Here is a 16206-nt window from a genome sequence, read left to right as displayed (position 1 = left end):
CTACATGTTGAACAACTAATAAGCAGAGCTAGAGGATTATCCAATCGAGCTAGTTGAACTTGATTATTTGCTACCACTGTTAATTTATTGGTTAATTGATTCTTTATCCGTTTCTTTAATTCATTTTACTATGTTGATACAAACAATATATTGCTTGTCCATAGCTTACTTCATTCAATAATTCAATCAAGGTTCTTGTTTTGTTAGCCTTTGTTTATGAATTTATGGATTTCGAGTCTCTACATTTAACCTGAATTGGGTTAGGTCGTGAGCATTGGCAGCTGGAAACCAACTAAATAATATTGGCCTTCTGAAATTTCATAAGGTTTTGGGTACGTAGCACTAGCAAACTTTGTGACGCATATCCATTGACATATTATATAATTCTGCACAACTACTGCACTAGAAATAGGAAGCCCTCTGTGCAACTTCCTGTACAGCCTCAAGTATTGACTTGAACGCTAACCACATCGACATTAGTATTCTGGAAAAGGATGAATATTGGTTTAACGACGGGGAGCTAACCTAGTAGCTAATTGAATATTGTTTTAGTTAAGATCTACATGGTTTACATTGACATTTGGACTAACAAAATGATTTACAATGTGTATTGTTTACAATATTTGTTCACATCTACGCCATGAGAAGAAATGAAACTTTTAGAAAATCAAAATTAGGCCTTAAATTAACGCTAGCTAAGCCAGCATTGGACTTGTATGTACAAACTACAAAGTTTGTACTATAAACAATAAAGGAGAACACTAGCACCCCAAAAAATCCTAACATTTTTTACCATAAAAATTAAATAGCATAGCAAAAAATAATTTACCTTCAACTTTATTAAGCAAAACCAACTTAAAATGCATGAACCATTAGAAAACTCATTTTCTTGTTTTGCTTTATTAAGTTGTCAAATATTTTAAGCTATTTGATCTAAACTAATATAATTTTGTGATTGGACCTCACATGTCTTCAAAATGAGAACCTTAGGATAACAAGATTGATACAAGAAATGAATGATTGAGATTGAAAGTAGAAGATATTAATAGTAGTAAAAATCAAATCTAACTGCTAAAACACCCATAGCATTGAATGATACGTAATATTAAAATCACACGAGCGCAAAATTCATTTGTCAACAATTAAACCAACGGCCACTTCATACTACGATTTAGTGGTATTTTTCTTCATTTATAAGTGAGATGTTTTAGGTTTGATTTTCGTCAAAGACAAATTTGAACACATTATTGTAGATAATTTCATTTGTTCAAAAAAAAAAAAAAAACCAATGCACAAAACAGCCACCGACATTGAGTTCATATCATCGAAGGCCCACCACCAAATATCTATATTGGGCCAAAAACATACATGCGGTCCAAAATGTTTTGAGGAAGAACCCGTTCAACTAACTATATCTCTGGTCCGTGGGTTTGCATTGGGCTAACCCCAAATCCAAGCAGCAATCACAATCAGGCATTGATTCGCAGTCGCAAGAGGCCCCGACAACGCTTACTGGGAACATATTCTGGTACGAGGATCGGATTCTAAAATCAACGTTGCGTTTTCGTTTTGGTGAGATGAAAGTATGGAAAACAGTCGCGTAACTGGTTATGTTCTACAAGTTACGTTTGTTTACTGTTTATCGATCTTTCTTAGGAAAACTAATGAAAAAGGTTTGAAAATTTTGAGTTTTAACGATAAGGACAAAATAAAGGGTAAAGTGAATAGTACCAGATTTGACTTTTTAGTGTAAACATTTGATTTTTTGTTAAAGCGAACAGTACCGCGAGTTTTTCGTTAAAACTCTCATCTTTCTTTTAGCACAAGATAAGAATGCGAAATCTAGAGCTATATGTCATCAGAAAATTAAACTTCCAAGTTCCAAGTTATATGCGCGCACACACGCATGTATGTGTATATATATGGGTGATTGAATTATGTTTCTTCCTTCCGAGTCGAATAGCTTATTTCTCAACCACAATATCTTAAAAATATATGCATCTTTTTTCTAATTATATTCTGATGCGCCAGAAAGCCAGACAATATGATGTTGATTAGAGAGAGCACAACATGTCATGTTTGTTGTATTGTTCCAACTTCATTAGGCGCAACTACTAAATTATTTATTTGTCCAAAAAAACCCTTTGAACTATTATTATTGTTGGCATCCGCATTGCCACCTACCTACTTTTATGAGGCACAACTTAACTTTCAAACAATGGCATCCCCAAATACATCTGAGAAATGCTTATTTCCTATTTCAAAAGTGAGACTTTTTACGGAGTTTTGTCATCTCAAACTTTAATGTCAATTTTCAAGTCAATATTATAAGACATTGTGTCAAAAACATAGGTATTAGATATTCATGAAAAATCTCACTTTGAGAAAAGTTCTCCTTTATTACACACATACACGAATTTGGTTGGTGAGTTTCGTTCCAGCCACATTCAACATCTAACTTGTATATATTTAGTTTCAATGAGAGCTAGCTTATAATATTCTCATCACTTCTGACAAAGAAAAAAAAAAAAAAGGTTCGCTCTTATCTCTATATGAAGCACTAATTGATTCCATTTTATTTAGGGGTGTGCTATCTACACATCTCTTTTTACATCTCACACATCCTTTGTTAATTTATGTCCGTTGATCTTCTTCAATTCATCCAATCCGACGGCCGAAAACTAAAAAAATGTGAAAGAAGTAAAAAGGTATGTGTGGATATCACACCCCTTTATTTATTGGTATTGTACTTGAAATAACATTCAGTTAACAAAAGAGAAATGTTGAAAGAATACCGATAAAAGTGAACTGCCACAACAAAGACAATACTAAAAAAGTAATACCAACAGGTTTTAAATTTATCGTTTATACTTGTTTAACAATTAACAACCAAAACAACTGGCAAAGAAGATTAACGACTCCGCTGTCGCAGCCTTCACCGGGAGAGGAAGCTACTAAGAAGCTCGTAATTTCCCATTTTTGTGTTGATTAAAAGCTAAGAAAACCAAATTGAAAAGTCAAAAAATGGTAAATCCAGGTAAATAATATTAAGGCTAAATTTACAAAATAATGACCTTGCATTATTTGATTTTCGTTGTCCTTTAACTATGATTTACAACAGATAAGACCTAACAGCGCTACAGCACCGCGTGACGGCCGAGTCACATCCACGCATGGCTGACTCGTCAAAACGCTCGTCCGTCACAACAACCGCGTCAGCGTCCCACCACGTATCATCCAAGTCTGCTCCCGTTACATTCCCTAACGGCGACGCCACTTTCCTCACGTCACCAATCGTCACTTTACCGGTTACGCCATCCTTGACGTAAACCTTATCGTCGACGCCTGACGCCACTCCAACCATTCTCCCGAGCTGCGGGCCCCAATCAGCGAGTATCGCCGGAATCCGACATCCGACGCGCGCGTCCCAAACACCTAGCGACACGCGCCCCGACACGCCCGAGTCAGCAGACAGAAACGTAGACGGAGACGACGAGTCCCAGAGCTTGACGACGCTTTTGCCGGCCGTGAAGTCAGACCATGAGAATCGATGGCCTCCGAAGCTTCTGCGGAGGCGGAGTCCCAAGTTACGATTCTGCTCTCCGTCGTCGCCGTAATACCCAGAGCCTCTGACGTGGAAATGTTCATCTCTCCCAATCGTTCTGCTTTCGTCGTCGTACGATATTTCGGATTCCGATTCGTCATCGGATACGGAGGAAGCCGACGAAACAGAGCAGATATCGTCGTCATCGCTGACGTCGGAGTAATCGCCGTCGTGGCGCTGCTGGGAAAGCGGCTGCGGGGCCAATAACCGGAGGCGGCGGAGACTGATGGCAAAAATGTTGATTTTAGTGATGAGGGTGCCGAAGGAAGCAAGAATTGCGAGGATTAGAGCTCCCCATTTCCAGAAACTGTAAGCTTGAGAGACGTTTTGGATTCCGGGAATCGATAAACTCTGGGAAAGAAAAGATGGGTCCGGCAAGGAGGTCAGGCGGGAAGGAAGATCTGTAATTCTATTGAGCACTGGGATTTCCATGGCTGAGAGCGGTGGTGGGAGGAAGAGAAAAAAGAAGAAGATGAGGAGGTTTGAGGAGGGAGGGGCTTTGGGGTTTATAAAGACGCGAAGGGATCAATTGGAAATTTGAAACGGGGAATTCCCAGAAATTTAAAAAGGTTTTAGGTGTGAAGACTGATGTGGAAGATAACGACTGGCTCTGTAAGTTTCGGGTATATTCGTTCCACGTCAGAAAAGCGTAGCTGCCTTTTGCAATTGCAAAACAACGTGGTAGAAATTTGTTGAATTTGCGTCGGGTCATATGTTATTTTTAATTTTACGTGCTATGATACTAAACGACATAATTGATTATATTGCAGATGGAGGTGTAAAAATATTAGCAAGAGCAAATGTGCTTCACGCCTTCGCCTATGTACACGAATTCAAATTTTCCTCCAGCATTTTAGACTATATATTCTAAAGGTGCTGATTTTTTTACATATTCTTTTAACCGTTTAAATACTTCTATTTATTTTTTGCGCAGGTCGAACAAATCAAACATAAATAGCGGACATTATAAAACATTCATGTGTTGGAGGAGAAAATATATGTGTATTTATAATTTTCATTCTTCTTATTAAGTGATTTACTCACATGGAAGAATCGAATATAAAATGTAATGATATAAGGTCAAAAATGTCTCAACAGCAAACTCCCGTATAGATAAGACTATTTAAAGTACATTCAATTGTATTAAGATAAGTAAGAGAATATAAATAAATAAATTCACATGTTGTAGTCACAAAGGGAATTTAAGGTTGAATGTCCACCTCTATAATTTGATTAAATTAAATGTATTATCATTTGTGGAGGTATTAAAAAGAAAAAAAGAAGTTGAAATCATCATGTTAAAAAACAAATAATCGTTACTCAATACTATAATCTAATGGTATTCATCTTCACTTGTAGGTGAAAGGTTTTAGGTTTGAATCTCATGAATGACGAGTTCAATACTAAATTAGATTGTCTATTGTGTGGTTTAACCGAACTCCTCTCTCCCCTTACTATAAATATATAATTATACTAAAAAAACAAAAAACAAATAGTCGCACAAAAAACCATTCGTGTCAAAACAGATTGGATCACAAATGACTTTTTATAACAATGATGAAAAAGAATTTTGCCCTTGTATTTGAATTCCATCATCTCTCTAATCTAACAAATTTATTACATATTGGACTATTCGCGGGCGTAGGTGAGGCTGACTCATTGGCAACGAGCAGGATGATGAGATGCCGGCCCCGTCCAAAACCTGTGGTGGTCAGAGATTTGACGTTCCACCAATTGCATCTTGACACGTTATCAAACTTAATTGGTTGGTCCTGCAATTCTAATCTATTTTCTATTTTTCCGATGATATCTTTGTATTTGTTGCTGCACTAAGCACTATGGTCTATGATAAAAATAGGAAATATATTTGTCAATGGTTATCAGTGTTTAATCTCTAATCTTTTAGTAATTTAATACAGCGTTAATACATAATTTGAGTTCACTATACAAAACTTCAATTTTCAAACACTTCAATTTTGCTACTTTTTTTATCTTTATAACAAACGATATTATCTACATTAAAGATGTAAGAGAGTGGACTAAGTCTCATAATGAGCAAGCAATAATGTGGTTCAAATTCACATTTGCGCGATAATTAAACTTAAGACCTCTCACTTACAAGTAATCAGAAATACCACTAGACCATAGTAATGAGTGGCTACTATTTTTATTTAAGGGTAAAGTTTGAGTTTGGGACGTAGTAGATTGAAGAGGAATATTCTATACACTAGGCGACCCCTTACTTCAAAAATTTTATTTTACATATTTATTTAAAGATCATCTATACAATTCTTTTCCAAATAAAAAATTATTTCGAATGCAATCCGATATCACAGTAGATAGAATATTGAAATTGCACCCATGCATCCCTGGTTCAAAGTTTTCCCTCCTCTTAATAATAATAACAAAAAAATACATTTAATTATTTGTTTAGTATCGTGAACATTTCATTGTATTTTCAGCACGATATATGTCTAATTTTTTTTTCACCATTAGATATTCACTTATTAGCATTTGAATGCTTATAATTAGAGTGATCGTTATTAGCACCGCTGGGTTTCTCTTATTTTAACGGTTCGCCGGTGGGTGCCCTCTTTTTGCACGACCTAGTGAGGCACCGACCCAGATGGAGAAATGTACATGACATTTGTGGTCCAGTTTTAAAAGAAATTTAATCCACTGCACCTCCTTTCTGGTTTTGGTACAATTTCAATCGCAAGTGTGTTACGCATGGTGGCGCACTGCGCTCTTCTATGCTGTCACACAGCGACAGCTACTGTCCAATCCAAAACAATTATTATTATTTTCTGTTTTTTTATGTGGCAGCAGTTTCTTGTACAGTGCAAAAGTCCATATATCTTGTATTAATCTCTATCTTAATGTAAAGATTGCAAAGTGTTGTTCGCATTTCAAAAATTTCATTCTACACTCATCATAAGTGTATTTTTTTCCTAACATATAGAGTTTGGAGTGTATGATGAAATTTTTGGAATAATAATAACAATTTCCTAAAGATTAACGGTTTTGATTTGCGTACAGTGCAAGATAGGTGGTTGAGTCTGGTTTCTTCACATTAGAAACAAGTGGATTATTGTCACATCCCGCCCCGGGCCCTATCACATCTCGGACTCGACTCCATCGTAGCACGATATTATCTGCTTTGGGCCTCGACCATGCCCTAACAGTTTTTTTTTAGAACTCACATGAGAACTTCCCAGTGGGTCACCCATCATGGGATTGCCCTCGTGCGCTACTCACTTAACTTTGGAGTTCTGATGGAACCCAAAGCCAGTGAGCTTCCAAAAAGCCTCGTGTTAGGTAGAAATGAGAATATACATATAAGGCTTACATGATCCATTCCCCATGGAGATGTGGGTTGTTACAATTCACCTTCCTTAGGGGCTCGATGTCCTCGTCGGCACATATACGGCCAAGGATTGGCTCAAATACCAAATTGTTACATCCTGGCCTAGGCCCTCACCACATCTCGGGCTCGACTCCACCGTAGCACGATATTGTCCGCTTTGGGCCCCGACCATGCCCTCACGGTTTTGTTTCTGGGAACTCACACGAGAACTTTATAGTGGATCACCCATCGTGGGATGGCTCTCGTGCGCTACTCGCTTAACTTCGGAGTTCCGATGGAATCCGAAGCCAGTGAGCTTCCAAAAGGCCTTGTGCTAGGTAGAAATGGGAATATACATATAAGGCTTACATAATCCACTTCCCATAACGATGTGGGATGTTACAATTATGTTGTTTACTAACAAAATGATGGAAGCAGGTTACAGGCAATACACACCTAATTATTTCCTAATTGTGGATTACTGGCCAAAAACACTTCCTAATTAACGAACTATCTGGAAGAATGCGTGGCTTTTACTAATAAGATCGTATGTATTTACATGCTCCTTTATTTTTCAATTTCAATTGTTTACCAAGCAAACCGTAGGTATTAGGTAATTATATATGCCCAAACACACATAAAATACTCACTGTCAATATGATACTTTTATGAAATTAATTAAGCTTAATTATTGGTTAACTGTAGAGTTGTTAGTGTGGATAAAATTTTCAATGTGATTGAAATACAAAACGGTATACCACATATAATAATATCAGTTGAGGGACACAGAAAAATATATGCTCTTTTCACTTAAACAATGATGAGTTAGTATTCCGAGTTGTGTCATGATCGTACACCAAAAATATCTCGTGTGAGCACAAACCAAATTCCAAAGATCACTAATGGTGATGGGAACTCGAATAGTAATAAAGACAACAAAAAATAATAAAAGAGAGACGAACTAGAAGTCGACTTAAATAATGAAGCATTAGTGTCACAACTTATGTTCTGAGCATTTAAAAAATCTCCTGTAAACACAAACCAAATTTCAAAAGATAACTAGTGGTGATGAGAACTCAACTAGTCATAACAACAACAACAACAAAATAATAAAATAGAGATAAATTAGAAGTGGACTTAAATAATGACGTTCTAGTTTGTATCCTGATTATATGAAAAATCGCTAACACTAACCAAATTTCAAAGATCACTAATGGTGATGAGAACTCGACTAGTACCTAACAATAGAGACAAACTAGAAGTCAACTTAAATAATGAAGCGTTAATGTCTTGACTGGTGTTCTGAGTATATGAAAAATCGCTCGTGTAAACACAAACCAAATTTCAAGGGGTCACTAATGGTAATGGGAACTGGAATAGTAATAGCAACAAAAATAAAATAAAAGAGAGACGAACTGAAGTCAAGTCAAGCGGGAGAGATCCATAGACCCAATCACCCAAAAAGTCTGAAGCCAATTTACGTGATACGCATGCAATATTTTTGGGTAAATTAAATGTAGTTACTTGCTGAAGTTTCTAAGTTTTATTTTCAAAGTTTGTCCTACTTATGGTACGTAGAAGTAATTAGGAGGTGACAGTGAAATATGTACAACGTGAATTGCATTGGTCTAAATAATTATCTTGTGCCAAACTTTACGCGAACAGGAAGAGAGTAATCAATGACTAACCCCAAAATTTTTGACTTTAAGATTAGATTAATTATACAAAGACTATGAGTTATCGAAGAGAACATAACAAGTCATTTATATCAATATAAAGAGAGAAGGCAAAAATGGTGAAACTTTCAATATTCCTATAATATCGTCACTTTGATAGAAAATAATGATATTCTTCTTTACTTGTAAATAAATAAGAAGTCTTAGGTTCAATTCTCATTAAATGCGAATTTGAACCACATCATTAGTAGCTCATTTGGAGACTAGGCCCACATCCTCACCCTTAATGTAGATAATATCGTTTGTTTAAAAAAAAAAAAATCTTAAGACTCAGGTTGTGGGTAGTTTATTTATTCTTCATTTGTTTTCAATTTTTTTTAATAAATATATAAGTAGATCTAAAATAAAATAAAACTTAAATTTTAAATTAAAATTGGCTCAATTACCACACACACGTAACCCAACGAGTAAATAACAAAATCAAATCAAATCAAATCAAATCTCATCTCAAACTCAACAAGTGTTATATATTTTATGTCACATACAAAGCATGGAGAGAGAGACGCATACATTCTATGTTTCATATTATTTTTTTATTTCTTTCTTTCGTCACATGACTGATGAAAAAATGGTGCGAAACATGTTACACGAAATTTCTACCAAGGCACGAGCCATAGCTAATCTTTGCCTTTCCAATTCAAACTATTGAATTGAATTTAATTTCAGCACGTGTTCAATTCAATCATTAGTGCTGGTCCTACACTGTTTGAAATCCAGAAGAAGAGCTGGTTTGGTATTGCTGTGTTTTGAAAAAAAACTAATGTGAGAATAAGCGGCTGTGAAATAAATCAGCAGAGTGTTTGGTAAACTTTTTTGTAAAAGTGCTTTTGAAAAAAAAAAAAGCAGTCTCATAGTGGGTTTTTTTATTAAAGGAGCATTGTAGCTCCGTGTGCTTTGAAAAAAAAGCCAGTTTTCCAAAGCTGCAAATAGTAGCTTCAGCTTTTTCCTTTGATTTCAGCTTATTCTCACAGCAGTTTCCAAAATAAGCATTTTTTTTTCAGTTTACCAAACACCTAAAACCCTCATAGCTTTTTATCATGAGTGTTATTTTTAAGCACCTCACTCCCAAACCAACCCTAAAAGAGGATGAAATTTGAGAAAACTTTTGGAGCAGGACCTATGGTGATTTCATCTTCATGTTGAAATTCAATGAAATGGGCCTACACTGTTGCCGTTGTCGTTTTTTATTTACAGTGATCCTGGGCTCAAGGCCCACAGGAAAAGGTTAGTAATGCGATCATTGATTTTAAAACGATTATTATAGCCTTTTTTCTAGCCTTAAGTTTTGTCTTAAGACATCACTTTAGGTACACGAATGTTACATGAATGATCTTTCAAAGTCACATTTTTAAGAATTATTATAGTATTAAAGTAACTCCGATGCAACGATGCAAAGATAAAATATTCTTAATTAGTTGATCTATAAATCAATTGCCGTCAAACAACAAACTGTTTGATTTGGGCAGCTTGAACACCTGAGGAGCTGCGACCCCTAGCCTTTTGTGAAAAACTTGTCACCACTCTGGTTGCATATGAGGGGTCATGTTATGTAATTAACAATTTGAAGAATGCATACAGTACGTATGAACGTACGTAGGAGGAAAATTTAGGAGATCTAAATGTAAATTTTGAGACGTACTCTGAGAGCGCCAATTGAATTTGAGGAACAAATCTCAATATGCTAATGCATGCATCACCCGTGCATAACTGCATCAACTTTGATGCCAAGTCGAAGTGAGAGAAGCGTGAATCCAACACTTAAGATTTTCTAAAATGACAGAAAACGTTTTTAAAGAAAATATCGTGTGTTCCAAAAGCATTTAAAGTGATTTTTGCAATAAGCACAAGTTATGTGTTTCTTGTAAGAAGTACTTCAAGTGTTTTTCCAAAATTCACTTTCATTTTTACTAAAGATTGGTTCCAAAATAATTTTCACAAAAAACGTTTTCAGTCATTTTAAAGCACTTCTAAATAGATCTTAATATAAGAAACCCGCTGCTGATGTGGAAGCAAGACATGTGGCCAGGATGAGGCTAAAATGTCTCTGTTAGTCGACGGTAGAGTAAATAAAGAGCCTAATTGGCAAGAACCAGGAATTACGGGATACTTTGGACCCTTGGTACGTTCTGTTGCCTTGGCTTTCTAGGGCATGTACCGGTACCATTACATTCCCACCTTCATCACCATTTCACGTTTCAAATAAAAGAATTTTAACGAAAAGTTCACGGTACTGTTTATTTTAACGAAAAATCACATTTTTACATTAAAAATTCAATCATGATACTATTCACTTTACCCTTTATTTTGTCCTTATAGTTAAAACTCAAAGTTTTCAAATCATTTTAATTAGTTTCCTTTCAAAGAATCTCTTTCTATTTAAAAGTGCCTTCCTATTTAAATACGAAAACCAGGATTTCTTGCTTAAATAACCAAGATATATACACCCTCAAAATCCCCCATTAACTGCAGGCGATTAGTGTGTGAACACAGAGCTACCATTGTCGTGCTTGTAAAATGTCGTCCACATGATTCAATTTGGTGAAATCCGATATCCATCCCTGCCAAAAACAAAAGTTAATTTATATGTAAAATAACATCCACATAATTCAAATTTAAATTCCTTTCCAATTTGTGTTCTCATTACTAACTATAAAACCAGAGAAAATCCGTCATATATTAGCTGCATTTTTCAGCAGTCTTGTTTCTTCGGACGAAAGGGAAGCGATGGAGTGTGGCAGGATCCAGATTGTTATTGCCTTGTGCTTGCTGCTCCTTTTTCCTGTGATTCATGGCTGGGGCAATGATGGGCATGTCACAATCTGCAGAATTGCTCAGGTTCTATCCAACGTCATATTTTTCTCATACCTCGGCTTAACCAAGTTGGCTAGAGTAATAAAGATATACCATATTTTGCGTATCGGATAAATTTTTAGTCAAAATTCGGGTGTGGTTTTTTTTTTTTTTTTTGGGTGATGTGATGACAGTCTAGGCTGAGCAAGGCGGCGGCGGATGCGGTGAAGCAACTGCTTCCAGACTATGAAGAGAATGACTGGAGCAGCCTGTGCATATGGGCAGATCGTGTCAAGTTTATTTTTCCCTGGTCATCTGCCCTTCACTACATTAACACTCCTGAAGTTTGCAATTACCAGTACAGTAGTATGTTCCTTTAAACGTGATTAGTGCATAATATATGTGTATTAATTCTAATTAATCATGTAATTACTAACGATTAATCTCCAGGGGACTGCAAAGATGAGGATGGAGAGAAGGGGCGTTGTGTTGCAGGGGCAATTAACAATTACACCACTCAGCTTCTGACCTACAATAGCCAGTTGTCTCAACCTAAATGTAAATACTGTACCTTTTGAAAATTACTATTACGTAGAATTCTCATTGCATGACGCACAATTGATTGATAATGTATCAATATCATTAAAAATGTATATGTATTTTGTTGATATATATGTCTTACTGGGGACTATGATATCAATACATTATCGATGATATATTAGAGTCCTTTTTCGTCACGAACTATACGATTATGTGACTGAGTTCTGTTTTTAACTAAGTTTTTTTCTGTGATAATTAGATAACCTCACGCAGGCGTTTCTATTTCTTTCCCATTTCATAGGAGACATCCATCAGGTACGGCGCAATCTGTATAACCAAACACGCATGATGTTATGTTACCCTAACTCACGATCATGATCTTACCCGTGTTACACAGCCTCTGCATGTAGGTTTTGCTTCGGACAAGGGAGGCAACACAGTTGACGTTCACTGGTATACGAGGAAGCAAAATCTTCATCATGTAAGTCTCATCTTCCAGTTCAATTGTTCGAAAAACTACTATTTAATTTAACTAATTTTTCAAAATTTACATACAGATTTGGGATGACAACATAATTGAGACGGCGGAAGAGAGGTTTTACGATTCCAATGTCGAAGAACTAATTGACGCAATTAAACAGAACATTACGGTATCTTAGACTAACTGTGGTAGAATATTTTCTGAAATGTCTGAATCCTAACCTTTGTTCTTTGATGCTTGTTATATGTCTTTGAAAACAGACTGAATGGTCAGATCAAGTTAAGGGTTGGGAGACCTGCAGCCTAAACAAGAAAGCATGCCCCGACGTGTATGCATCATTCGCTTATGTTATAAATTGGCCAAACTTTATATTTTCGAGCCTTCTGGTTGCGTTAAGTCTGTTCTACTTGCTGATAAGATCAGCAAGGATCGGCCTAGACGATTCACTAACCTAATTACTGGGGTACTTATTTGCAGATATGCATCTGAAGGTATCAAAGCGGCTTGTGATTGGGCATACAAGGGTGCAGATGAAGGTTCAGTGCTAGACGGTAAGCATGGATGTTTTGAATTCAATGGTAGTATGCTTGTTTGTTCGATAAATTGAGGAGAAAAAAAATGAAGGGAATAAGTTAAACATTGTTAATTTGCAGATGAATACTTCCTCTCCCGGCTACCAATAGTCCATAAGCGGTTAGCTCAAGGTGGTGTCCGTTTAGCAGCTACCCTCAACCGCATCTTCGGGTGACAGAACACTTGTTCTGCTTAAAGTTAATAAGATTTCCAGAAGCATATATGCCTCCAAGTTTAAAGATATTGTACTTGTAGTTATATAATTAGGTATTGTTCTAGAATTATCTTTGTTTCACAAATATAAACCTTAATATATCGTACCGCTTACTTTTCCACTACAGAGTTTTTTCACAGCACAAGGTTCATATAAACCGTCATAAGTTAACACCAAGTTTTCTTACATCGTCTCAATCGATACCAGTAGCATCCAAATGAAAACACACTCAAGCAACTTCACCTTCAGCTTGTGATTTCTTCACGACGAGGACAGGGCACTTGGCGTTCTGAACACAGTAGTTGCTGACACTACCAAGAATTGCCCTAGCTCGGCACATCAAATTCGTCAGACCCCTAAACGAGATGCAGGCAAATAGACACAAAAATAGAAAATTGGATGAAATGATACCAACCTTTTGATTTTTCCCAGCCCACGCTCGCCTAGAATTAGCAGATTGATGTTGTGTTTTTGGACAGCGTCACATATGGCTGCTTTCGGATCTCCTACTTCTGTGACTGTCTCTGCATTTACCTATGAGAAAAAAAAATGGTAAACTTAAATTATATGTTTCACAATGGTAGTATATTAGTATAGTATCCCAAAGAACATCAGAGCGCCATTTTTGGTGGAGCTAAAACTGCTTACTGATAACCAAAATTACCTTTGACAAGGTTTGTTAAACATAAAAGTGTTTTTGGGTCATACAAGCACTTTTTGAAAAGTGCACTTCTAAGTAATGCACTAGGAAGTATTGAAATTTTTAGTAAAAATCCGAACTGCTTCTGCAAAAAGCGCTGCTAGCAAAAACGCATAGAAGTAGTGAATATACCAAAAGCAGTCTCAAAAGTACTTATACGAATATACAAACAAATACAAGTAGATATTAAAAAAATATATATATATACACACACAAGCGCACATAAAGTTTTGTGATTGAAGAACGAAGAAATTTGGCCCTACCCCATGATTAGCACAGATCTCTTTAGCTTTCTCCAACAGTCCCAACGCTAACTTCCTGTGATTTTCCTGGGAGGAGTTAACAAACTCCTGATCTGTATTCCATAACACGAACAGGTAGCACCAAGCAATTTGTCAGAGGATTTCACAGAAATCTCCTCTCCACATGTGTACGGTATTATGTACCTTGAAAATAAAAGAGCAAAAGAAAAACACGATGAAGAGACTGAACAACTTAACTGGAAGACATAGGATAGTACATGCGAGCATTGCCGAGCGACGCTGAGAAGATGACGTTGCCGGCGGAGGGAGTCTGAGCCGTGAAGATGATCAAGGGCGAGTTGGTTATGGAATCTTTGAGATTGTCGAGAACCCACATGAGCGCATAATGACTGCAATCGCTCTCGTCAATGGCCACCATCACCCTCTTCTCAGCTCCTCTTGCAATCGCTTCTCCCATTCTTTCTTCTCCTCTCGCAATCGCTTCTTCCCCCATTTTTTTCCCTTCGGGTTTTTGTTGACAAAACGAGAGGGAGTTTACCTCTATTTATCTGATATTTCGGGATATTTGTAAAACATGGTAGTTGAAGAAACAGATGGCTGGTTTTCTCAGGTCAAAACTACCAGTCAAACACCTAGTTCAACCCCATGGAGATTTTTTAATTGTGATGGGAACACAGGTACACCACGTGTTTTTATGCAAGTAGTGAAAATTTTTAATTTTTAAGTTATTAACCTTTTAACAGACATAATCCACTATTTATATAGGGACACGTGGTATACCACTTCGTGTGACGAGAACATTGAAAAATCTCTCCAACCCCACATATGTAGATTTTGATAAAGATAATACTTGGTGGGGATTGCATTTGTACACCATGTGTGGCGCAAATTTCTTTAGCTTTCTCCAACGAAGCTAATGTCACCTTGTGGTGGTTTTCTAGCAAAATGTTATCCACTCGGCAGCTGCACAATGCGCAGACAAAAATAAGAAAACGACAGCTGATCAAGCATACAGTTACAAACTTACACTCCGATAACTGCAACAATTGATTTGTCGAACTAGCGAAATAGGTAGGGTGATTCGGATTTAGAGACCCTACGGCCAGCTCTGAAACTGGCAGCCTAAGCCGAAGAGAAGTCAATGGGCTGTGCAGTGAACGACTAGCTGCGAACTGACGATGGTGCCGCGTAGAATTTCGAGCGCCCAATTGAAGGCTTGTTGGCTAAACTCGCTCTCATGGTTCGCCACCATCACCTTCTTCTCCATATTCTATTCCCTGCTCCTCCATCCTCTCTCTATCTATCTATCAGTGTCTATCACTCTCTTTCTTTACAGGCAAGACAAATCACGTTTGTCTGTGCATGCCTTTGTGGTCCTTTTAAATCCGGGATAGAGGATAATGGGAGGACTTGTCTTTTCCTGTATTGCTACTCCTACCAAGTCCTAACTAAGGGAAAAGGATCCTCGCCGGATCTTTTCCTAGGAATCCAGCAATCATGTACTTTCATCGTATATCGTGCAATCAGTTTTCGTTAAGTACTATTTATATTTGAATTTTAAATAATTTCTGACCGTACGATGTACAATAAACGAACATGATTACGGGATCCCTAGAAAAATTCTTTTCCCTAACTAAGAGTCGAAACAACAAGCACAAACGTGGTGTCTCGATCTAGTCTGGCTCGGATTGATTTCCAATCTTGTCCAGTCCCAATCACCGAACGGGCTCAGAGCCTTAACTCAACAGTTCATAATCATAATGGTCCAATGCCTGTCTGGTGTTTGTTACAATTTATGTCGAGCCCGTCAAGATGCTTCAAGGCCCATATATTGAAAACTGTGACAAGAAAAATAAATTTCTGCACGTACTTTTTTCTTCTTCTACAAACTCTTGTTTAAATCGTCTCTAGATGTTCCATTGAATTATTCAGTCTAAAAGTTATAAATAAATAGGGTCT

General features: G+C 36.8%; 3 protein-coding genes across 3 annotated transcripts; 1 reads left to right on the top strand and 2 right to left on the bottom strand.

The window, feature by feature from the left end:
* Positions 1-3009: 3009 nt before the first annotated feature.
* Positions 3010-4146, bottom strand: LOC126608929 (uncharacterized). Its single transcript, XM_050276941.1, has one exon. The coding sequence runs from the start codon at positions 4034-4036 to the stop codon at positions 3113-3115; it is 924 nt and encodes a 307-aa protein (XP_050132898.1). The 5' UTR covers positions 4037-4146; the 3' UTR covers positions 3010-3112.
* Positions 4147-11155: 7009 nt separating this feature from the next.
* LOC126608422 (endonuclease 2-like) lies at positions 11156-13405 on the top strand. Its single transcript, XM_050276293.1, has 9 exons — positions 11156-11521; positions 11671-11842; positions 11927-12034; positions 12276-12331; positions 12414-12497; positions 12574-12666; positions 12758-12825; positions 12975-13048; positions 13151-13405. The coding sequence occupies exons 1-9, from the start codon at positions 11411-11413 to the stop codon at positions 13243-13245; spliced, it is 861 nt and encodes a 286-aa protein (XP_050132250.1). The 5' UTR covers positions 11156-11410; the 3' UTR covers positions 13246-13405.
* On the bottom strand, positions 13341-14796 carry LOC126608423 (uncharacterized). The gene is made up of 4 exons (XM_050276295.1): positions 14485-14796; positions 14248-14339; positions 13700-13818; positions 13341-13610 (listed from the first exon to the last, which is right to left on the bottom strand). Exons 1-4 carry the CDS (start codon positions 14738-14740, stop codon positions 13514-13516), a joined length of 564 nt encoding a protein of 187 aa, XP_050132252.1. The 5' UTR covers positions 14741-14796; the 3' UTR covers positions 13341-13513.
* Positions 14797-16206: the final 1410 nt, after the last annotated feature.

The sequence above is a fragment of the Malus sylvestris genome, chromosome 16 (assembly GCF_916048215.2).
Source record: "Malus sylvestris chromosome 16, drMalSylv7.2, whole genome shotgun sequence".
Classification (NCBI taxonomy): domain Eukaryota; kingdom Viridiplantae; phylum Streptophyta; class Magnoliopsida; order Rosales; family Rosaceae; genus Malus; species Malus sylvestris.
Note: the sequence above shows the minus strand (reverse complement) of the source record. Positions and strands in the feature narration are given on the sequence as shown.

Excerpts from the sequence above, each read along its gene's own strand:
- LOC126608929 (XM_050276941.1), bottom strand. The coding sequence starts at position 4,036 with ATGGAAATCCCAGTGCTCAATAGAATTACAGATCTTCCTTCCCGCCTG.
- LOC126608422 (XM_050276293.1), top strand. The coding sequence starts at position 11,411 with ATGGAGTGTGGCAGGATCCAGATTGTTATTGCCTTGTGCTTGCTGCTC. Across the intron at positions 11,522-11,670 it reads CAATCTGCAGAATTGCTCAG|TCTAGGCTGAGCAAGGCGGC; the intron begins GTTCTATCCAAC and ends ATGTGATGACAG. Across the intron at positions 12,826-12,974 it reads AAGAAAGCATGCCCCGACGT|ATATGCATCTGAAGGTATCA; the intron begins GTATGCATCATT and ends ACTTATTTGCAG.
- LOC126608423 (XM_050276295.1), bottom strand. The coding sequence starts at position 14,740 with ATGGGGGAAGAAGCGATTGCGAGAGGAGAAGAAAGAATGGGAGAAGCG. Across the intron at positions 14,340-14,484 it reads GTACTATCCTATGTCTTCCA|ATCAGGAGTTTGTTAACTCC; the intron begins GTTAAGTTGTTC and ends TATGGAATACAG. Across the intron at positions 13,611-13,699 it reads GGGCTGGGAAAAATCAAAAG|GGCAATTCTTGGTAGTGTCA; the intron begins GTTGGTATCATT and ends GTGCCGAGCTAG.